We start from the raw sequence: 23142 nt of genomic DNA on the forward strand, positions 1-23142 counted from the left end.
AATACACTTTTTATTTATCACTTTTAAGAACCTTGTACATAAAAGGAAAAACAAGTCTGTAGTGTAGATACAATACTAAATATTCAATAGGCTAATGGTGGGGAAAATAATGTTCCATTAGCTTCTTATGTCTTGGGTTTTTAGGAGACTAATGGCGGAATTGGAGATAGTAAAAAATATGCAGTTGTAAAATAAACTGTTTTCTGTTCCTGCTCTTTTTTTATTTCAATATATTTAACGTCCTAGATGCAGAATCTCTTCTCTGTCCCCAGCCCAAGTAACATATGAGCAGCGAGCAGTGAGATCCTTCTCTATGTGGATATTCTTTTGGAGTTTTTTTGGTTGATAATGGCATCTTGTCCCTTTTGAACCACTCATTCTTTTATTTACATGTAGCTGCAGTTTCCTGACCTTTATCCACCCTAGAATATGATATTTAACTAATTCACACTGACTGTCTTAAAGGCAGTAGTGGAGCCAGTGTTCCCTGAATAAGCAGTATCAAAACTAAAAAACAAGGCTTTCATATCATTAACTTTATGCCACAGTCTCTTCTGCTTCCCAAACCTTAACCCAAATTTTTCATATGATTTAAGTGATGACAATCAAAAGAAGATCTAGAGAGACAGTATGATGGAGATAAGAGAGGACCACAGAGAGAGAGAGAGAGAGAGAGGAAGACATGGCTTCAACTTTGATTTTTTTCCCACACCTATTGACTCTGTAACTCTGAGCAAGTCCCATAAATTCTAAATTATCTACTCAACTCTTTTAGACTTCAAGTTGCAGAAATGGCACTCACTTTCCACAAAAGAAAGACTTTGTGCAAATAGGAATTACCCAGAACAATCAAATCTTCATTCTAGCGCCTAGCCATACTTTATCTCAATACAAAATCAAGACGTGGCTAAAGGAAAATTTAAATATCAAGAAATAACTAGAATGATAGACATGGTGAACTTGAGAGGTAAGCAAAGAAAGAAGGGAAAAATTAAAAGGGGCAGCCAAAAGGCACATATTTTTTATAAGACTGCATTCATCCTTTGATATAGTCACTGCTGGATTGGTCGATGCCTAAATCCAATTTCACTGGGATTAGTTTTGGGTAGCTCTGAGCTATTCATTGAATTAGGAATGATTATGGACAGAGAGGAGGCCCCCAGCTCTTTATTAAAGTCCTTGTGAAGGCACTAAGTGATCTTCAGGAGATTAAAGCCAGCGGTGTTTTCTTAGCATTGATAACACAGAGAAGTATCTGGGGAGTTTGTTTATTAAGAAATACCTGCAGCAAACATTTCAGATCCTGATAGGGATTTATCACTGGACCAAAGCAAGAAAAGGCATTGCCCTTGTAATGAGCTTATTCAGAAACCTCTAGTTAAGCCTTTGCAGAAAGATCAACAGTCCTATAGACCCACTCACATGTACAGGAGCCTTCCTCATGTCATTGTAATGTTGCAGCCGGAAGCTTAAGAACATCAGCAGGTTTAAAGAATAAAGAGAAAATGCTATGAAATCATGATTTTTATGAAAATTCTTACATTTCCAGTGCCAATCCACAAGATTGTGCTTTCTTTTCTTATAGAAAAGAGAGGTTTAGCCCTGTAAGAGACATTGAAAATAATTGATTTGAATCACTTCACTTGGTCCAGCAAAATTGATTTGCCAAAGGGAACACATTGTAGTCAATAGCAGAAATAGGATTTGAACTCTGGACTCATGGTCTTTCCCTAATCCTTATTTAAATTCTGTCCACAAAGGTTTGTGGATAGTTCTTCCACTTAACATCTACAACATTGGGCAAGTCATTTTTTCCTTTTGAAAATTAAATTTCTTGATGTTTTTATTCTGATTTTAGCAAGCCTCAATTGTAAAGAAAATTTCCATATACAAAATAGACCAAAAATTTTTGATTTTACACAAAATTGTCATTTAATATTATTCATATTCATTTAAATCAAGATTAACTTAATAATTTAAATGTGCCTTGCTTGAAGAATCAAAGATATAGAAATCCAAGAAAACAAAGAAATGATTTTTTTGAACACATGATTCTTTGTTTTTCTGAGATACTCTAAATAATAAACTTTAATAAATTTTTGATAAGTTTACATTTACATGAAACTTTTCTGGAGTATATTGTATAAAGTAAAATATTTCTATATGACATATTTCCCCTTTTGAGTAGGAGCTAGGTGTTATAGGAAACAAAGTGTTGGACCTGAAGTCACTTTCAAAGTGTGTGACCCAAAGCATGTCACTTAACCTGTTTGCCTCAGTTTCTTAATCCATGCAATGGTGTGTAATTGTGTGCAGCTGTGTAATAGTACCTACATGAGATTATTGTGAGATAAAATGAGATAATACTTGTAAAGCACTTTGCAAACCATAAAGCATTTAAAAATACACAGAGGGGAGCAAGAGAAGGGGATAGACAAGGAGGACAATTTTATTAATATTATATTTTATGTAATATAAAGGTTAAATTTTTTTGTAACAAATTTATTTAGGAACATATAGTTAAGCCTTTGCAAAAAGATGACACTTCTTTGGACTCACTTACATGTTAAGGCTCCTTCCTTCTGTCATGGTAAGGTTGCAGCTGGGAGTTTAAAAACATCAGCAGGTTTAAGAAAGAAAGAGAAAGTGCTATGAAATCATAATTTTCATGAAAATTCTTACTTTCATATAATTTTATATATAATTTCATATTCCATCTTAATCTTTGTTAGATTGAAATGGTCACATGTTGGTTTTAAAATTCATAGTTTTTTTAAGCACAGTGATTTTAGTATGCTTGGCTTCTCACAGTCTCCAAGTGGTAACTCTTTTCATCTCTTCTGTTTTTATGGTATAAAGTGTTAAAATCTCTGAGTTGTTTTTAATGATCATTTCTTTTTCTAGTGGTAATTTAGAGTATTTTTCTAGAGTTCAGTTTTCATTGACTTTAGAAGGGCAAGTGTATAATGAAGTAATAGGAAGTAAGTGTTTAGGATTAGGGTTATGGTCAAGGGCTACTCTTGGGTAATTTCCTAAACTAACAAGAGCAACAAACAAATAAAAATATACTCCTATTAAAACTATACCCTCAGAATATCATAAGGAAATTTTCTAGGTGTAAGAAATGGTAGATTTTTTTTCTCAAACCAGCATTAGTTTGTAGTTATGCTGAGCATTGTATTCTTATGCAGCAAAAATACATCAACCACCTGAGGACAGAGTCCTTCTATGAGTTAATGAGATTTCCTTTTATGTGGTGACATTGAATTCTGATTTTTTTCCTGAATTTATTCTTATGTAAAATACATAGGAAAAAAAAAAAGCCATAGCAGCACAATACCCTTAGACACTCACACACAACCAAAGCAGAAAACTCAAAAATATACACAATAATCTCTTAGAGCAATTTTCTGTTCTTTCTTCACCAGTTTCTGGCTTATGCCATACACACAGGTATTCATATATGCTAACTCACGGACACTTGTACAAATGCGTGTTACGAAATGATTAATTAAGCGTTGTATGTTTTTATCAAAGAAAACAACACAAAGATTTCTCCAAAGTACTGTTTGACTAAAGATGATTAATTTTAATTTTCACATGAGTGACATAATGCTATTAATCATTTAATATGTTTAATCATAATCTCTGTAATTCCTAATTAGGTTTATTAAACTGAAACATTCTGCAGTTGTGGTAAAATTTAAATGCAAGTAAGTCCTCTTCTCAGAAAGGGAAATAAGCCATTTTAATTTGTAGTTAAGTAGTAATTTCAAATGAATGAATGGATGGGTGAAGAATGAATGAATGAGAAACATTTATTAAGTGCTTACTATGTTCCCGGCACTGCACTAATGAAGGATTTCAAGGTAGTTTTCTCAAATCAGCATCACCAGTGAGCATATTACCAGTAGGAAAAATGAAATTTTCAAGGGGTTAGTGCTGGTGGTCTCAACTACAATGAATTTCTTTCTTTAGGCAGTACTTCTGAAAAATACTTTTTAATTCTTTGCCTTCACTTCATTTATGACATTCTTCCCCTAGAGAAAAGTTGCCTCTAATGGCCTCATCCCAGGAAGAAATGGGCATCTCCCTTTGTCCTCAAGGAGATCTTGTTTTCTACAACAAAGCTGTAACTTCAGTACCTTTAGTCCCCCAAGTAAAATACTTTCCACAACTCTAGAGGCTTGGTTGGTTAACATCAGACTGGGGGAGATAGGAAATCAAAAAAGTCTGGGTTTCCAATACTTGTTTATTCTTTCTTCTTAACTATTCTTCAGAGGAACTATTAAATGCTACATTTAAAGCTCTTATTATATAATTAGATAGGCTATTTTACATTTATACACACACATCTATATCTAGAGTGATCTATATTTACATATCTATATCCACTCTAAGTAGGATAAGGTTTTAGACTTTTTTTTTAACCTAATGTTTTCTCTTTCCATCCTTCTTCTTAAATTAGACTCAGCTGTTACTTTGAAATGATTTAAATCCCTGTTTGAAAGCTTTGTTTACATTGTTCAACTGATCTTTGATACAATATAGAAGTTCTTTCTGAGAATAGGTTTCTTACTGAGTCAGTTTGTAAAAAAAAAATGTTTGAAAGCTTTGTTTACATTGTTCAACTGGTCTTTGATACAAGATAGAAGTTCTTTCTGAGAATCTTTCTTACTGAGTCAGTTTGTAAAAATCTGAAGCTTGTTAAGAGTTCTGCTAAGAGAAATAGTGTCATTTATTGTTCAAGGAACACCTCTTACTAGAAGCATAGGGCATAGATAGGGTCTTTTCTCTACCATGTAGGATCAGAATAGAAAGTTACTTTTTTTTTTTTTTTTTTGGCTTGGAAAAGAAGAGATATGTATCAAAGACAATCTTAATCAGAAATGTTAGTAGTATATGGGGGGAGGGATTAATGGTACTTTGCTACACAGCACCAAATTTAGAGGGTGTTAATAGTACTCATGGTCTTATACTGATAAAGAAACGACTGAGCTTAGTGCATATTTAGCAAGAATCAGTTATAATAGTAACTTCCTAGATCTCAAGCAGGGATGAATGTTTTCCTCTACCTATTCATGGATTTTGGAAGAACCACAGCCTCTTTCCTTATCCATCCATAATAACCATCTGTTTTTCTACCATTTACCTTGGATGTAGTTTGTAGACTTCATCCAAGATAGAAAAATACTTAATTAAGGCTTTGTCATACACAACAGTAATCTCTTTCTCTTTTGATTATCTGGAAGAAAGAATGTGGTGGAGTCAGAAAAAGCTAACCCCATAGAGACAAGTAATGTCAGCTGGGGTTATTGCTTTAAATAGTTCTCCATGTTTAAGCAAAATGAAAAGGTCACTCATGATAGAAATTGCTGGTCACAGAGGAAATCTTCCTTTTGGATCTTTTAACAACCTTGATGAGTTCCTGGACCTCTGTACTATCCCCAGAGGAATTTGAATTCTAGATATAAATTAGTGAATCACAAAAGAACATTTTAAAGTGACATCTATGGATAAGCCATGGTTACATGGCTATAATTAGAAATATATCAAATTGTATCAATGAATGAACATTTAATAATTGCTTGTGCTCCAGATATGGGACTTTGTTGTCAGTTATGTCTGACTTTCTGACCCCATCAAGGGTTTTCTTGGCAAAGAAACTGGAATGGTTTACCAATTCCCTCTCTAGCTCATTTTACAGAAGAGGAAACTGAGACAAACTAACAAAATATGGATTGCCCAGAATCACAGAGTTTGTAAGTTTCTTTATTTTTTTTTAAATTTTCATAATATTTTATTTTTTCTAAATACATGTAAAAATAATTTTCAACATTTACCTAGTAAGTTTATGAGGTTACATGTGAATTCAAATATTCTTGACTCTTGGCCTGATGTTTGATCTACTGCACCTCCTTACTCCCTGTGGGCCTAAATGCCAAGAATACAGAAACAGAAGTTAATCTAGTCTTCAATGAGTTTACATTCTAGTAGGGGAAAAAATATGTACCTATGGAAGTAGAAAAAAATGAAAAATTAATAAATACAGTTTTTGAAAAGAGGGAAATAGAAGGGAAATCATTGAGGCTTTGTGAAGAAGATGGCACTTTGTTATGAGTGATACTTTTTTGAAAATTTCCTGTGGAAGATTATCTATTTAATTCTGCTTATATTTTACTTTTAAAATAAGATTATATTTCTGTTAACAAACTCTGGAAAATTCATAGCTCCAGATCAAATGAACTTCCTCAGGAAGGTGCCTTACTTAATAAGTATATCTCCAAAGCAAGTGAATTAAAATATATAAAAATCTTTCTGGTTTTAAAAGTTCATATAAAAATGATCAAAGAGCAGATTTAATAAAAATCATCATAGCAAAAATGTCTTCCTTTCCTTCTGTATTTTCTATATCTAAGGGGCTACATGAAGTGGGTGAGATTTCATTCTTTTTATATGTTACTGCAAATATATTTATCCTACTTTTATAGGGTTTTGCCTTATAAGATATTTATAGCATTGTCTAAATGCTTAATTCAGTTGGTCAGCTTTTTTATATGCAGTGCCAAACAACTGGTTCAATTCTCCCTCCTCTTCAATTCAACCCTCAGTTGAATTTAGTTAATATTTTATTTGAGCAGACTCATATAGGCACATCCTTAGACATTTAAAACTGGATTGAACAAAGCCAACAGATCCTTTTCTCTTTTATAACTAAGGAAGACCTTTCCTTGACTCATTCTCTCACCCATTATGTGGTGACATGGAAAATAGATATTAGACTTAAAAGTACACTGAAGACCTCTTTTACTTTGTTTCTCTTTTGTTCTTTTAGCAGACAGATGATGCAGCACAGACTGACGGCCAGCCTCAGACACAACCTTCTGAAAACACAGAAAACAAATCACAGCCCAAACGGCTGCATGTCTCAAATATCCCCTTCAGATTCCGGGATCCAGACCTCAGACAAATGTTTGGGGTAAGTATGTTCCTTTATTCATTTTTTGGAGAAGCACTCCCACCCTCCCAGAAGTGCCTTTTCTACATGATACTTAGGAAGCATAAGGGTTCCTTTCAACAGAAAGTGTTCTTAGGCTCAGGCCTAGATGCTACAAAACCTTCATGTTTCCCATGGGCCTTGGCTTGGTTCCCTTAGGCACTTCTCTTTCATTTCTCACACATTCCCCTTCATTTGAGAGTCAACCAGATGTTCCTTTTATAAGGAACATTAGTATCAAAAGAAAAAAAAATTAATATCAAACTGAATTTGCATGAAGGAATTTTGATATAATGGGACTGTAGAAATCCTTATGGAGCACTTTAAAATGTAAATAGCTAGATAGGGGGATAGAAGGGGAGGGATTACCATCTGTATCCTGGGCATCCCCAAATGTCATGTTGGGGCCCTGAATCTCACCAACTTTAAAACAAACAAACAAAAAAGCTCTAAAAGACTAAAAGAGAATTTGTGAGATGAATATAAGTATATCATAGTCATATAACTATGATATGATGATTAAGATATATAGGTATTACCCATGTGTGTGTGTGTGTGTGTGTATATATACATATATATATATACACATATATTTTTATATAATATAGATATGTCTAATATCTCTATCTATTTATATGTTTTAGGATTAATAATAAATGTTCTTCTTGGTAGTCACAAAGAAAAGTAAAAGATTCATTATAGTTACCTAAGTACTTTATCTTTCTACTTAGGAGAGAAGGAACATTAGAGATTTATAGGGTAATATATTATTCTGCTAAAATGCTGAAATGTGGATAAATCTTAAGAATTGGGGATGGAGCTATGTGGATTTGCCTTTATTTTAGGAACACTATTTTTTGAAGTAGAACAAGTGTTTCAGAGATGTCCACCTAGAATAAATTTGAATATAAACTTATTTGTCAGGTATATGGAAAGATATTTGGCAATAGTAATTTCTTAAACTTTCTCTATTTTGAACAAATAATCATTAGACCCCATTAAAGAAGAGGTATCCTAAATATATGGAAGCTCCTTTTCCATCAGAGAGTGCTATAGTAAAGGCCCTGAAAGGTAAAGCATATGTATTCATTGAGTTGTGGACAGTAGGGAGCTATTATTATTTCTGCCCCTGTACACTTTTCCAGTAACTTAGTACCCCTAAGGATATAAGCATGACTGCATGATAGCATCAGTCTTTTAGTAGCTATAGTTGCCAAATTTGGCCTACTACAGAACAATTATGAAAAAATAGGCTTTTCTCTCCTGCTAGTCAGGAGGAATATACCTTTTTGTTTGCCTTTAAAGCCTCCATTAGTTACTATTGATACTCCCTTATAAAAATTGAAATAAAAGGAAGAATGCAAAGAGAGTAATGGAAGAATTTGGATAGAAGTGTTTCTATAATTCTTATAAAGTGAGGAAATATCATCCAATCTAAATAACTCTAAGATTTGTTTGTTTGTTTTTTCTTAATATACCTATATGATATTTCATTAACCTATACTTGGCACAACAGAATATGCAACCCAAATATAAACAATCCAGACTTGAATTCTGATATTTTAAAGGAGCAGGTATATACACACACTTCCTTATCTCTCATTTGGTAAAAACTTTAACTCCTTTCATTCCCTCCAAAGCACAAAAGTCTCAGTAATTTCAAGCCAAAGATTAACAGTTCACATTAAAATGGAAGTTAAATATATTTAAATATTGAGACAATTTTAATGATAAGTATTAGAGGAATACCAATATTTACACATATGAGCTTGTTCTAGAGACACCTGTCTATTAGATTTTATTTCTTAACAATGGCTATTTATTTAGGGGTCATGAAATATTTGCCCACCTAGTAAAAAATAGCTCGAGGGTAGTTTGGTGTCTTGTGATACATTTTGACTAATGTCCTGAAAGGTAGGTAGTCTTTGTTACCCTAAAATAGGCTGATGTCAAATTGGTAAAATATTTGAATATTGGTGATAATGGTCCTTCAAACCTTGTATCATAATGAGTGAAAGTAGAAGTAAAAAGGAAAAAAAAAATTGGCCCAGAAAATTTGCTCAACTTATATTTGCATTAGTATAAACCAAATGGAGTCTTCCTTTCATCTGCAGAAAGCAATCGTCAAACCCAGAATGAATTGAGTTGCAGGTAGTGGAAATAATGATTTACTTACTAATCTCTGGTATACAATGAATTAAATAATATTCCCTTTTTTGGGAGTTTCCTTACACATTCCAAACAAACTACCCAAGTTCTGAAAGGTAAGGACTCTATCCCACTAAGTTTTTTATACTCTATAGTTGATGTGGATATAGAAGTCATCCAGTAAATATTTGTTGAGTTAAAGTGAGAACATTGATTCTGAATGAAACATTTGTTGGCCTAATGTGGCCACACATGTTTTTTGTCAATGTATTCTATTCATAAGCCATATGTTTCTTTCAGGTAGGAAATGTTAATCATTAAATGTATCATCAACTTTTCACACACTTCTGGAACACTATAATTTCTTTAGCATTATTTACCTTTGAAAAGCTAGCTTGATCTTTCAAGTTTCATTCTAGAATTCTTTGATTTTAGAGAGAATGATTCAATTATAGTTCACTCTATTCTTCGGATTTGTAATTCTCATCTATAATTACTGTGGGATTGTAGTTGACCTTTGATATATTCAGAAACTACTGAGAATAGTTTCAAAATTGAATAGTTACTTTAATAGCATCCTTATATATTTTTTCTTATTAAAGCTAAAGTCTTTATATATGGGAAAATGTTCTATTTTAAATCTCATTCAAAACCTATAAACTTCATCTTGTAACCACTGTTTTGTTAGTCAGAAATGTATATGATAGCTTCTTCTCTGTTTTTGTCAAATATCTAATTTTAAGTATATTTCTTTGGATATTTTTAATGCACTTAGAATTACTAGATATTAAATACATGTATTTGAATTCACATAAGCCTAGAAGATTCTGTTTCTTAGTCATTATGTGCAAACTAAACTTTAGACTTTCTATTTTAAAAATGGCATATTGATTTATCATCTTATATAGTTTTTCAGAAAAAAAAATTTGATCCAAGACAATCTACAGCTGCTTGATATATATTTCCTCTACTCCTTGTTTTGAAGATTTTAGATAAAGTTCTGAAGTACTTAACAGAATGTTTTTATGGAATCTGAGATATATCATAAAATGTTATTGAGCAAACACCAGTTTTGCCTTTGTCTTGTATAGTGTCACTTTACGATGAAAATATGCCAGCTGTCTTTATATCATTATTAAACTTTCTATCATTCTTTCACTATTTATCTAACAGTTCTAGATATTATAGATTTTGAGTGGGGTATCATTCTTGTACCCTCATATATTATACCAGGTGTATAGCATTATTGCTCAAATTAACTTGTTTTGTCTTTACTGACTCCTGGTTTTAGAACAGGAGTTTCATCATGTCCATACAGAGAATTACCAGTAGATGACATTTGGTGTATTGGAAGTAGAGGGCACATTTTTATTATTCTTCATCCATAAATAAATTTGTTTCTATTCTCTCACTCCTGAGATTAATTTGCAGCAATATGTGTCTTTTCTATATTCTTAGTAGGAAGTAGGAAAAAAAAATAGACTGCGTCTGAATAATGGAAACCATAGGGCTTTAGGTTAGTCTTTCAAATAAAATTGCAAGTTTCCTGTTGAAAGCCAAATTCTTTATTCTAAACAACTGAATCATAATTAAGACAAAATTCCCATTGGTTGAATTCAGAACACTGAAAAAAACTCAAAAGAAGAATGTTCTCTGGACCTAAGATCTTCATATATTTGCAAATTGCATAAAGTTATCAACATCAATCTTTTTTTTCCCTTCATTTCTTTTGAGAATGTCATATATGCAATTGGCCACTATAGTACTATCTCTTCTGAAATTATCAATATATTCATTGTATTATTCCTGGCTAAGTTATTCTTGTGATATGTTTTCAATCTACATATAAGAAATGTTAATTTCAATATTCAAAGTTTAAATTACATTTCTTATTTTCTTAATCATTCACTTCTTCAAAGCCAATAGCTACTTTATCTGAAAATATCCATTTTTGTGAGTATCTTGTATAATTGCATTTAAAAGAAGGAGCCTCCCAATCTCTGGAATAAAATAACTTATATTCTACCTAATTTTGCCCTATATTTAAAACTTTTCTTTCTTAATTTTTTGAGTAATTTATTTTTAACAGGTTTATTTTCTACCTATATGTAAAACTGTGTGTGTGTGTCTGTAATTTCACTCTACTTTATATCATACATTGCCAAGCATTGTTTACACCTCCCATTTTTAGAATCATTTTGATTTGTAATTAACCAGTTGACTTGGTTTGCTGACTTTATTCTAAACTTTCCTATTGCTTCCTTCCATAGAGAGAATGTACACTGATCATGTGAAATCTTATTTATTCTTTAAGTCTTAAATGGACTTTCCCTACTCTCTCTCTCTCTCTCTCTCTCTCTCTCTCTCTCTCTCTCTCTCTCTCTCTCTCTCTCTCTCCATATTATGTAGGATAGAAAAAGGCAAATGGAGTAAAATGAAAGCAAAAATAAGGGAAAACAGTCATAATTTGAAGATCAGAATATTGTTTATCATCATGAAGAGGATAGTTAACTTTCATTTATTCATGTATATCTTCTGCCATCACCCCTCCCCTCTTTTAAACTAATGAACTAGGTCTTAAATTCCAGGATGACTCTCTCTGGTCACTTAGTATATTCCTAACAGGTGTGTTTCTCAAGAAATAAACTGGTTCCTGAGCAAAATGTCAGAAAAAGTATTTTATTGGGAATTGTCTTGAAGCTAAAGGAAATTAATCTGAGCATTGCTCCATGTTGATATTATCCATCTATGTCACTTTTTATTGATTATTCCCTTCTCTTAGTGTGGATCAAACACACACAAGATATGCATTTCTTAAGTTTTTCAGCACTAATAAATCTATTCTAGGTCTAAGTCTTAGAAATAAATAGATAGATAAAAAATGAATTGTCATATAGCCCCATTTTAGTTATTCTGACAGTTTTTAAAATTATATTTCTAATAATATTGAAAAAAATCTCAGTATGGCAGTTGCTTTTTTTTTGAGAATATTAAAAGACAAATAAGAGTTATACCATATTTTGAGGAAGGCCGGGGTCATTGGTATAATTCATATTTCTTCATGTGTACAGGCCCTTTTATGTAATCTTCATCTTGTTCTGAATATTATTGTATACCACAGTGGAAAGAACCAGGATACTGCACATCAGTTGCCAAAGTTGAAAACCACTTTGTCCCACTGAAAAATGAAATAGGCCAGTGCTACTAAACCATTCTTAACATTATTAATATTTTGTTTGTATTTACTTAGCATATAACTCATCCACACTGGACCAGAGATTCTGCCTTAGAATTTCATACTATGGGAATTTAGCAGTTTGGGTTGAATTGCTTCTCTGTGCTAATTATACCCTTTAACTGTGGAGTATTAAATACAGTTTATGACTTTAATATACAAATATTTTCATACTCTGAAATAATTGCCAGTTTGTGTAGCATGATATGCTTTCATTTGCTCATGTTTATATATTTCTGTTTCTTTGCAGCAATTTGGTAAAATCTTAGATGTTGAAATAATTTTTAATGAGCGAGGCTCAAAGGTAAGTTGTCTAATTCATTCTAGGATATTTTAGGTTACTTAAAGCATTTTTATGAGTAAGGGGGAAACAACTGCACTGATGTAATAAAAGTATGGTTATGTGTTTAAGGTATAATTTAATGGAAATGGCTTTAGAGAGCTACTCAGTTTCCAAAACATTGTGAAATTTATTGGGTCTAGTTTAGTATGTGTAAGAAGTAGATTTTTAAAAACCTGAATATGTCAACATTTTCATTGAAAATTATTTGTGCTTTAAAATAATGATAGTTTATGCTTATGTATTTTTGTCTTTTAGGGATGACTGTTTATATGAAAATGAGTTGGCATTCTCATGAGAAAGTTTTTTGTAATGTGACTTTTCCCATATTATTGAAGTGCAGTTCTTTTCCTAGATAGTAAAGAAACTTCTAATACACCAACCCTTTGAATACAATCAAATTTTTACTATATGGATTCATATTTTGAATTTTTTTCATAGGAAACTTAGTTTAGGATAATCTCTCTGGAGGACTGAAAATATAATAGAATATTTTAGTATTAGTAAGAAGTCATTATTTGTTAAAGAAGGCTTCTTCTATTTTTCTCCTTGCAAGTTTTTCTTAGGATGCAAGTATTTGGGAACATTTCCTATTCCCATTTTACATTAATTTTTTTTCCTACATTTTCCAATATGTTTTCACATTCCCATGAAAGCACTCAGTTCATAAAATCAGGTAGTTCCTTTGTGCCTGGAATCGTGGTGAACTCATATGCCTAGTTCTGTTTTTCCTAGGAGGAGCTAATAGGCAAAAAATTTTTTTCAGGTATTCTCTTCCTATCACATCATCATAATACCATTTATGAAAATGATTTAAGTAATTTACTGAATGATATCTTTGTAATTTGAAAGGATATAATTTTAATATTCTCACCTTTCCTCCAAGGCATAAGGCATTTATTGAGCATAATAGGAAATGTGGTAAAGAAGAAGCTATGATTTAGAGTTTTAGAAATTTAAAATCCTATTTTCTTTTCCAAATGGTAAAATACCACAATGAGTCTATGATGTCATTAATGTGAGCCCATCCTTCCACCTTGACCTGTGAGACTTTTTGTCTGGATCCAATGTAAATCTGTGACAGTTCACCCAACATATCTGATTTCTTGACATTGTGTTAGTATATCAGTGGAGCATACTGGCTAAATATCAAATTATCTCTTGTTCTTGCTACATGACTATTTTACTGGTTTTTCAATTCATATTTCTCCTTGTTTAGTAATAGGCTTCTGCACTATAATACTTCATTGGTAATATGACATTGCCTCTTCACACCCAACATGAGCATCTTTCTTGCTTGTGAAGTGATCACCACCATTTTAAATATTTGGAGACCAGAGTCTTTTACAACTAACAGTAATGGAGCCTTATCAAAAATATATTAATGTTAAAAAGAGGGGTCTTTATTGTAGACATGAGCTGGAGGTGAGAGGGTCATTTAGATTACTATGCAATTTCCTGAAGACATTCTAGCCTGTTTTCCCCTTTTTCAATTCTGAGACCAAATTATTGTCCATTGCTGTATTGCCTTTAAATGTATACAAACCTTAGACTTCCTGTCTTTACATTTAGGGGCTACTGATGAATTATGTAGTGAGAAATCACCTATCATATAAGGAATACAACCTTTTTTTTTTTTTTTTTTTAATGATACTTCTTGGTCTACAGTCAGAAATGAGTTTTGGTTTAAGCTGTATTTTAGACACATTTCTGAAAACAGTTGGTTCTAAGTATGGTGGTTCACAGTCAGCTCTTTTGTGTTTAACCCCTTAAAGAAGAAAAAAAGTATTATTCCTTTATGGAATTGTATCTTCCAAGACAGAGATGCCAGATGTGGCCTGAAGGCCACAAGCAGCATTATTATTTATATAATTAATATGTAATTGGAAAATATTTAACAAAATAAATAAAAGTGTAATAAAACATACATAATATTGCATTTTAAAACTATGTCAACATGCAGCCCATGGACTTTCTCATGTGCAGAGTAGTGGTCTTCATATCTCTTTGACTTTGACATTACTGTTGTAAGTATTTATCAATCTCCCTTCCAGACAGACATAAAATTAAGCATAGAAGAGAATCCTAGGGGAAGTAGTACTTTTTCCCTGTGTTAGTATAATTAATGCTTATTAGTGTGGATGATTGAGAAATTAGTTCATTATTACTCTTCTTTTGTTTTACACAATTATATATGCCTACCATGAAAAATGTTTTATAGACTTTTTTGGCAGTTCAATATTATGACCTCTGATCTTTAAAAAATCCTGTTTTTATCTCAAATTTTTAAAAAGCCTTGCAGAAAGTTTTTATAGTAGCAGAATAAATTATTTCTTTTTGCATTTTTTTTTCATCTAGGCCTATTTAACATGCTGGAAAAAAATATCAAAGCCTGAGAGTTTTACAGGTTTTCTTCCAAGCCCAAATTTGAAGAATTGCATTTCTTAAACTTTTACAAAAAACATTTTCTACATTCTTTCCAGTATATGCATTTGTTTATAAATAAGCATAAATACATTTACATCTAGCTATGTATAAATACATACAACACTTTTTATTCATAAGCCTGCTTTTTCTGAGGTGTTTTGGGGCATTAGAAGAATATCATTTGCAATTCAGAAAGTAAAATGGTGTCTCTATTTTTAAGGCTACCATCATCTCTGTGACTTGCCTGTCACTGGGAACTTTAGGAATAAGTCCATTTATATTTGCATCTCCCAAAATGTACACCTTCCTTTTTTTTTTTTTTAAATTGGGTAACATTAAAAATAGCTTCTCTTAATGGGTGTAGGGCATTCAATATGTCCCGAAGGAAAGAGTTACTCTTATAGGTGAGTTTATTAGGATCCTTCATAATACTGACAAAAAAAGACAAAACAGTGGCAACTTTCTAAGTTGGAGTATTTTATACTCCTAGGGATATTTCAGTTTCCTTTAACTGATATTTAGTATCAGTCTGATTTGATGAATGGAAGCTTATTTAAAGTAAAATATGTATTTTAGTAAATAAAAAATTACCATGTCCTCATTGGTATCAGAAATTGGTCAGAAAATAGGAAGTTTGTTGAGGGCCAGACTGAATAATTTCCTGATATGTACTTAAGCTACACCTAGGGGTATTCCTTTGGTATTAAATGAGTATGCTATTATACCAAGAGTATATACCAAGTTTTATTTATATAAGAAAGGCTGTGCAGCATGATGAATAGAGAACTGGTCTTAAGAGGGAGAATGAAAGATCTGATTCTAATCCCATCGCTACCTTTACCAAAATTCTGGCTTTGTGGCATTCTAAGCAACTCTCTGACATTACTACTTGGGTTTTCCCCCCTATTAGCTTAAAACAGAATTTTACTAATCACATAAAAATCACATTGAAATACAAGTAGAAAACACACTATTCAAAAGTTCTCTCAGAGGCACCTGAAGTTCCTTATAGGGACCTCTTTAAGCCAATGAAATTTCAGGCTTATTTTTCTATCTCTCTTTGTTAATATTTATATTGCACAAGTAGGAGAGTTATAAGTTATGAAAATAATAATTTGAAAGCAACCATATAAACTTGGATCTGGTTTGAGATTGACTGTAAGAGAAAACAAATTGAATCAAATCAAAATAAAATTTGATTTTGTTTGTAAAAATTAAAATTATCTGCCATTTTAGCTGAATTTCTAGTGTGGAAAGCAACATAGATTTGTGTGTTTATTAAATTATAGTAGGTACATTTAAGAATGGGATGCGATAGTAAATAAAAAAAAATCATTATTCATAAATAGAATCTTCAGAAATATTATTTCATAGCTAAAATTCAGCTATAAAAAGATTATAAAATAATAGAATTTTTAGTAGTAGTAGGAACTTTTGAAATCATCTAGTTCATTTTATAGAAGAGTGAAGTGGTTTATTTCAGCTTCTCTATATGCCCAGAGTCAGGATTAAGCTGGTTGAAATTTTAGGTTTTGAATTCTTTTTTTTCCCTAGAGGAAGTTTTTGTTTGTTTGTTTGTTTGTTTGTTTGTTTGTTTTTGCTGAGGCAATTAGGGTTAAGTGACTTGCCCAGAGTCACACAGCTAAGTTGGGTTAAGTGTTTGAGACTAGATTTGAACTCAGATCCTCCTGACTCAGGACTGGTGCTCTATCCATGGGCTGCCCCTTTATCTGAACTTTTGATATTGCTAAAGTTCTTTGATTCATATGTTCCTACCTAGACTTTCACCATAATTTCTGTGATATAAAATAACCAATGAGTCTTTTAATGTTAATGGAAGATTAGTTTAGATTTCTCTCCATTTCTCATTCCCAAAAACTGCAGTCTTCTGAGGGAAACAATTTACTCTCAACTCTCAAAAGGAAGATCCTATAATACCAAATTTGAAAAAGGGATAAGCTGGGATATTTTATACTGGGTATTCTTTAGTATTAGAGCATATTTATAAACCAGGTGAAGCAAAGCACCTTGGGTTATGTGTTGTTAGCTAATTTTGCTCCAGTAATGCTAGTAACCATGTAATTGGCAGAATATTTCCTTTGTTCTCTCAGACTCTAGTACCTTTTTATTCTTCTGTTCTTCAGGCAGCTTTCTTTCCCAGTTTACATCTTTTCTTGTCTTGGTACCACATTTCTGTCTATATTTCCCAGGAAAAATTTTCCTTATCTGGTATGAATGAACTTTTCTATTTTACCTTATAATAATAAATCTTCCCTAGAAATCACACACCAATATCAGATGTTTCATCATAAGTGTTATGGTTTTTAATTCTGAATCCAAACCAAGTTTAATTTTCCCCACTCAGTTTGAGTTGAAGGTTACATAGCCTGATAATAATCCCATTAGCAAGCATATTATAACTAAGTATATAGTTAGTTCTAATATGGAAGACTGAAAGTTTCTTTCTCCCAAAGTACAGGACTATCACCAGCTATGAAATGTAAGGGATTTGGCAGATCTTTTTATTAATAAGAAGAATGCACCTGATTTTTGATAGCCAATAAAGGATAATTTTCCTCTGTCTGAGAAGCTTCCATAACCTGTTGTACTTCTTAGTCCTTGAGTAGTTAGATCCCATTTAGTGCAAACAATAATCTTATAAAGTAGTTGCATTATTTGAATTTGCTCTAAATATTTCCATTGGACTGGAACCAATGACCATATTTTACATAATTTTAAGTTATAATAGTGGGGATTCATAATGTATGCAACACTTAATGATAATTCATTATTCACACTAATTAAGATTATACTGACTAACTTGTTAGCATTAAAATGATACAACACTCCTCATGAAGTCAAAATTTTATTTTTTGTCTTTCTGGGTCATGCTATTCTCTTAACACTAAATTTGCTTAGCATCTACTGTTCAGCTCAAGATCTTGCAACTGATAGTTTTGCTTGAGAATGTTTAATCTTAGAAAAATGAAATCAAACAAATTCATAGCTTAAATCCATTTCTGCAAAAGATTTTAAATATAATAGGAGTTTCCTTTCTAATGCTTTTTTCTGCAATTCAAGTCAGAGAAATTTTTTTAATCACACATCTGTCCTCCTGATACTTCTTTGGGTCACTTTAATTTGTCAAAGATCAAACTGGCATTATTAAAAATAAATTTAGTCCCTAATTTTGAATATCATGAGTTTATTTAAGAGAATATTGAGTCAAGTAATCTATAAATTTTGGACTGGACAGATACAGTCTTAAGAAATTGATATGGAATGTCATCCTTCATATAGAAAGTCTTTTCCATTCAAAATGATGTTGTTGAGCCACCATATTTATGACCATTTGCTTAGAGTTTTTTTGTTTTTGTTTTTGTTTTTTGTTTTTTTTTTCCAATAGTAGTAGGTATATTCAATAGAATCACTCATACATTTTTGCTTAGGTAATTGTCCTTGTAACCAATAGCACATATTTGTATTATGGCTGATAATTAAAATTTTGTGGCCATGGAAGAGAATACTGATAGATGGTTCACCCACCTATAAGAGGATAAAAACTTAACTTTGGTTTTGTATTAATACCATTTCATAATTAGATTACTTAACACCTGGAACCATTCTACTTTCCATTCTAATTGTACATACAGAACTGATGCTATGCTCTAGCTTCCTCTTTTTGGCCTCTGAATATGCTACTTGGCCGAGTTCAGCCTATAAATATAATAAAAATAATTAGTCCAGATGGTTAATTTATTAATCCATTTTTAAGACATAGTTTGTCCAATATGAAAGCCTTATCAAGCCTTAAAATAGCATTTATTATTAATAATAATACCTTTAAACTCTATCTAGTTTACCAAGTAAAAGCTGGGGGAACAAATTAAAGTTTACACTCAAGTTGTTTCAAAGGGTTGGTGTACGTTTCTGACCATAATATGCAGGTATCATTAAAAGATGGGAAGGCTCTTTTTAGGTAGCAATGTTAGGGAAGAAACGCATGTATTTTAACAATTTTAAGTTTAGTGCTAATTAAGCTGTAATATTAAAATAAAACTATGCCAGTAATGTATTTTTTTAAATAATCAATTATTAGTAAGAGGGACATGTTTAACATATATTATACAAATGTATTTTAGATAAATGCTCTTGTATTTTTCTGAAGAACTGACTTATATAATAACAGTGTTTCAAAACTACTCAGCAAGTACACACATTTCTCTTCTGCTAATAAGGTAGTAAGGATAGTAGGCAATTGAATTTGCATGCACATAACCTAAAAAAAAGTATTGATGTAAAGTGCTTAAAACGTTTCTTGAACTGCATTCTTAGTTGAAAATTATATTCACATCAAGTGACTTTTGTTTATTAAATTAAAATGTTTAAGCTTTATTATGAAAGATCTTTCATTTGTGAGGATTTTAATTTATTTTTAATAAGTAAAGGCTGTAGCATTTAACAACAACAAATTAAATAACCCTAGTGTTGCATGAAGAAGAAATGTTCTTACAACCACACAGCATGATTCTGTAGGCAATGTTTTAGAGTATACTGGCATTCAGTGTTGAATTTTGTGCACAATTTAATTTTTTTTTTTAAGATCTGCATGTCAAAAAGTGGTTCCCTTTATCTTCTCATTATTTTAGTTTATTCTCTGTGAAAGACACTGTAAATTTATTTTGATCTCATTTTCTTTCTGTTAGATTTATTTTCCTCTGTAGTGACATTTAGAAAGGTATTTTTGGTATTCTTTGAATTCTTTAGGGGGTATATCTAACTGGTTAAAGAGAGGAAACTTGTTCACATTTATCTCTTACTTATCGCACATCTTAGTACTCTTATAATTTCTCTAATTTGCATGTTACAGAAATGAAGCAAGGACAAGAGATAGAAATTAAATGGAGAGAACATTTAAAAAGTGATCATTGATTGAAATAATAATGTGCATGTTGTTTTCCCCCCTTCTCCCTCCTGCATGCAGGGATTTGGTTTCGTAACTTTCGAAAATAGTGCCGATGCGGACAGGGCGAGGGAGAAATTACACGGCACCGTGGTAGAGGGCCGTAAAATCGAGGTGCATGTTCAAAATATTTTCCTTTTCATCTTTTTGATAAATGTCTGCTTCACTCTCATACGTTGTTTCAGATGCATCATTGGTGTCCTGTGTGTGCGCCCCTCCCCCCCTTCCCATTGTTTATATATATATTTATATATAAAAAAGGAAATCTGGCCTTACTTGTTTTGTTTTGTTTATTTTATTATTCTCATTCTTATTGCTGAAAGGTGGATGACAGAAATGAGACAAATGAAAGCTTAATCTTTTGAACTTATTATTTTCAATGTTTTGTAAATCAAATGGGTGCAGTAGATTCCAAACAATAGAAAAGCATGACAGAGCAAACCAAAAACAAAGCAGCTTTTTTTTTTTCTGCTGCAGGGTTGATGAGGGATCCGCAGTGGCTTTTTTTTTTTTTTTAAAGCAAATTGGGAAACACAAAGCATTACTAAAAAATAAAAATAAATAAATAAATAGAAGAAGAAAAAAAAAATATCTTGTACATTTTGCTTCTTAAAGAAAAATGACAATTATCAACAGGTTTTTAGGTTAGTAGCCTGTGCCCTCTTTAGAAGGAAAAAAATTGGGGGAGCAGTAAAATGTTTACATAAAGAGCCTGCTTTTTCTACCACCGGATCCCCCTCAACACTGCCATAGGATTATAATTGTTAGAATTTAAAAAGAAAAAAAAAAAAAAACCAATTGAAAATGCTGTAGTCTTGGAGTAAGATGTTGCATATTTTGCCTTTCATTTTCCCCTCGACGGTAGCGCTTAGGCCCCTCACCAAACTCTCAGTAACCATGGTAACTGTATACATACCCATGCTGGCGATGGTGCTGAATGGTAAGTGGAGAAGTCCATCTGCCGTTTCACGTATTTAGCGCTGATATCTATATCTATATCTATATCTATCTATATCTATATCTATATCTATACCACGTGAATTTTTTTGACTTGTTGTATTAAGTTTTCTTGATGCTCTATTTTTTTCGATATTGGTACGCCTGTAATTGAGTGTACGTTTTAAGCAAGCCTGGGAGGCACTGACTGGACTGAGGATATGACTTGGTGCACATCTTACTCAGATTGTTAACTCCATATTGTGTTAAATAATGCACCCTCTTTTTATCCTTTTGTTAGCTGTGATTTTAAAGCTTGAATGATTTTGTTAATTCTTGCAATGAAAAAGGCTCTTGTTTCCAGTGTTGAATGCTAGTTGTTGCTTTTCCAATGGTACTTATCTTCTAAAGGGTTATGTTGCACACTGCTAAAATTTGTTTGTCCCTTTTTTTGACATTTTCTGTTTCCTTGTACCTTGTCTCTTCCCCTTCTACTTCACTGCATGTTCCTTCATATGAGAGATTTTATTTTATGTTTTAAAATATTTATTGTTTCAGTGTTATCATGGAGTACACGCATGCTTTTTAATCTTCAATTATGCAGTACCTTTTAATTTGCTTTTAATGTCTCTTTATTAAACTTTTAAATGATATGATGTTGCTTTATTGAAATGATTTGTAAGTTTAAATGGTTATGAAATAAATGTAGTTATAAATAGTATGATTTTGTTATGCACCTACTGCCTTTTATAAATTAAATTGCATTTTTATATTAATACTAGTAGCCTTAATGCATGCAATTAATAGAATTACAACCTTGCTCAGCAAAATATACTAATTTGATTTTCTATGTACTTAGGTAAATAATGCTACAGCACGTGTAATGACAAATAAAAAGACGGTCAACCCTTATACAAATGGTAAGTACAGTCATACCTTTCATAGGAAGTTATGCTCTTCCTTCAAATTAACAAAATTAACTAGGAATGCTTCTTAAGATGGGCATGTCTCTTTCATCACTGGAATAATGTTCCATTTTACAAATTTGGTACATTCTGAACAAAATTGGGTCATTTACAGAGAAACTGCCCATTTGGTGGTCATCTTGAGCAAATAGTCCGTTCTTTCAGTCTTTCTAGGGTGGTCCTATTTGATGGTATTCTCATTGTTGTAGGCTCTTTTAGACTAGCTGTTAGAAATAAGAAAACAAAGTTGTGAAAGAAAAATTGGTCTTTCTCTCCTTTTAGTTTCTTTCATATTGACCATATCAGGAAATTATTACATAGTTACCTTAAAGTTTGACCTTTATTTCACTCTCATTTGATTAGTGCTGTACAATAGATCCCTAGCTATTTTTAATTGGATAAAATCACAGTGGGCATAGCCTGGGTAAATTAATTATTAAGATTGGACCATGCAAGTGATCATTGAGTTCTATTATGGTTGTCCTTGTAATAGAAAGAGATGAGAACAAAGTAAGGAGATGGGAAGATCATTTTTATGTTTTAGACACCCCCTCCACATTGTTATTGGATACCCTGTATGTATGGTACCTTGAAGATCAATGTCATATATTTAGATGTTGATGTTAAAGATTTTTTTTTAAGTAAAATTTTAACCATTGAGTGGTACGTTAGTTTTCAAATGATTATCGTTATACAATGACAATTCCTAACTTACTTTTTCTTAATTGTGGGCTACTTGCAGTTTTCTTTTATGTTTTGAATCACTAGAAGGCAGGTTATTTTTTCCCCTTATTATTTCTCTTTTTGCTCCAACTTCCTTTTAATGGCCTTGACCATTAAAGGGATATTTCCCCATTAGGAGGCAATTCAGTACTGAAGTGAATCAGCCCTTTCAAAAATGTATCATGTAATTTCTAAGGACAAGTAATTCATTCATGCACCAGAGGATAACTTATTAATAGCAATGCTCTTCCTATGGAAAGACCCTTTATTCATAGCTATTAACTCTTTTTGAGTTATAATCAACACTTATTGAAAAATAAAGGGTTTAGAGATAATGATTTAATGTGTGATTGTGTTGATGTAGCTGTCTCTCCAGTGAGGAAACTCTTCCTACCAATGTAGGGCAGC

The 23142-nt window shown here is 31.9% G+C and overlaps 1 protein-coding gene across 34 annotated transcripts in view; it reads left to right on the top strand.

The window, feature by feature from the left end:
- RBFOX1 (RNA binding fox-1 homolog 1) overlaps positions 1-23142 on the top strand; it is a 2692248-nt gene that overhangs the window by 2562897 nt on the left and 106209 nt on the right. For 32 of the 34 annotated variants that reach the window (XM_074280466.1, XM_074280460.1, XM_074280467.1 and 29 more), the window contains 4 exons: positions 6836-6979; positions 12631-12684; positions 20132-20224; positions 21906-21966. In XM_074280466.1, coding sequence (XP_074136567.1) covers positions 6836-6979; positions 12631-12684; positions 20132-20224; positions 21906-21966 — 352 coding nt within the window. The remainder of the gene's footprint in view (positions 1-6835; positions 6980-12630; positions 12685-20131; positions 20225-21905; positions 21967-23142) is intronic. The other 2 variants (XM_074280462.1, XM_074280471.1) reach the window with 1 other exon arrangement.

This window comes from Sminthopsis crassicaudata, chromosome 1 (genome assembly GCF_048593235.1).
Source record: "Sminthopsis crassicaudata isolate SCR6 chromosome 1, ASM4859323v1, whole genome shotgun sequence".
Lineage (NCBI taxonomy): Eukaryota > Metazoa > Chordata > Mammalia > Dasyuromorphia > Dasyuridae > Sminthopsis > Sminthopsis crassicaudata.